Here is a 1853-nt window from a genome sequence, read left to right as displayed (position 1 = left end):
AGTGAGAAACTCAGCCGCCAAACACCCAGGACTGAGGCGGCGGCAGTGACACACAGACGTTAGCGAGGGGTAGGGGTCTCCGCGCTCTGCCTGGGGAGGGTCCGTCCGCGTGAGCGACAGGCCTGAAGCACCAAGTTGTCCCCTGCCATACTGCTGGGGGCCGGTGGATGCTGCGGGGGCTGTGGCCATGCAGACGGAGACAGGCTGCCAGTAACCACCCTGACACCACGGTGCTGAATAAATAAAAATTTATCATCCATACAAACGCACTTCGTCTCTGTAAAGACATTGCAGTGACTAAACACAGTCCGTCTGTCCTGTACCGGCCCGCGCCGTGTCCAGGGGCAGAGGCCGGGCACGGCCAAGCTGACCGGCTGTTTGTCATCCCCTCCTCTGCCCTCCGCGGTCACAGAAGCTGCGGGCCATCCTCGCCCTCGTACTCGTACAGGTCCACGGCGCCCAACGCAGACGATGCCTCCAGGAAGGGCCTGGCGTCCAGCTGCAGGCGCAGCTTGGGGTCCACAGGGCTGAGCTCGGGCTCGTACCTGCAAGAGAGAGGCCGTGAGGATGCAGACGGGGACGCATGTGGCTGGGTGGGCTGCTATGACGTCAGGCTTATGGGAGCACAGCCAGGTCCCCAACCATGGCATCAGGAGGGACCAGTCGCTAGAAAAGGACGTCATGCTTGATAAAGTGGAGGGTCGGTGAAAACGGGAGACCGTCCACGAGATGGACTGACACAGCGGCCTCAACAGTGGACTCAGACACACCAGTGATGATGAAGATGGTGCAGGACCGGGCAGCGTTCTCTGCTGTTGCGCACGGGGTCGCCATAGGTCAGAACTGACTCGTCAACAACTATAGAGCATGTGCTGCCTGAGCCTGCTCTGGGGAATGATTCTACTTCTGGGAAGTCCACTTTGAAGCAAAGTTCAGGAATGATTACATCCGAAAGCAAGTCCAGCGTCCAGAAGGGTCTAAAGACCAAGGGCTGAAATCACAGTCTGCTGCCCTGCAAACCGACTTTCTTCCCTCCTGTGATACCACCTCACAGATGGCAGCTTTCTGTCTCAAACAAGCCTTCAACAACCCAGGCAGGGAACCACAGTCTGGGAATCCCTGTCCCTGTGACCGCCAAACTCAAGAACTTTCCAGGCCTCTGCACAAAACCAGGAATCCCTGGGAGGTGCAAAAAGTTAATGCGCTCAGCTGCTAACTGAAAGGTTGGAGGTTCGAGTCCACCCACAGGCACCTCAGAAAAAAGGTCTGGCAACCAACTTCCAAAAAATCAGCCAATTGAAACCCTATGGAGCGCAGTTCTACTCTGACACGTGTGGGGTCGCTGTGAGTTGAGGTGACTCCAAGACAACTGGTTTTACACAAAACCAAACCACAGCACTCACACCCAGAGTATGTGTGCCCTGCCAAGCCCAGCTGTCTGGGTCACGCCAGGCTCGAATCGCCAAGTGTGTGATGTGTGAGTGTGTGCCCAGTGGGTCAGAGAGACCAAAGGGAAACTGGTAAGTCTTTTGAATGGAATAAAAACGAACACACAACACAGTTCTAGCAGTGTGTATGGTGGAAACGCTAGCACTGAATGCCGATTTAGGGGAGGTGAAAGGCCCCCAGTCCACGACCAAAGATTCTACCTGAAGAAACTAGAAAAAGAAAAGTGACCCAAAAGTAAACAAAAAGAAAGAAAACGACAGCAGAGATCAGTGAAATAGAAACACAAACACAGCAGAAGAAATCAACAACACTTTGGTTCTTTGAGAAGATCAGTAACACTGATAAACCTGTAGCCACACTGATTCAGAATAAAAGGAGAAAAAGCAGTATTGGGAACATGGGAG

The 1853-nt window shown here is 54.0% G+C and overlaps 1 protein-coding gene across 1 annotated transcript in view; it reads right to left on the bottom strand.

Annotated features, from left to right (window-relative positions):
* Positions 1-231: 231 nt before the first annotated feature.
* The window catches only part of PPP2R3B (protein phosphatase 2 regulatory subunit B''beta), a 40889-nt gene continuing 39267 nt past the window's right edge, over positions 232-1853 (bottom strand). The window contains exon 13 of the mRNA XM_004385216.2: positions 232-545. Within this exon, the coding sequence (XP_004385273.1) occupies positions 407-545 (139 nt within the window). The 3' untranslated portion in view covers positions 232-406. The remainder of the gene's footprint in view (positions 546-1853) is intronic.

The sequence above is a fragment of the Trichechus manatus genome, unplaced genomic scaffold (assembly GCF_000243295.1).
Source record: "Trichechus manatus latirostris isolate Lorelei unplaced genomic scaffold, TriManLat1.0 scaffold00134, whole genome shotgun sequence".
NCBI lineage: Eukaryota > Metazoa > Chordata > Mammalia > Sirenia > Trichechidae > Trichechus > Trichechus manatus.
This window is presented reverse-complemented; position numbering and strand designations above follow the sequence as displayed.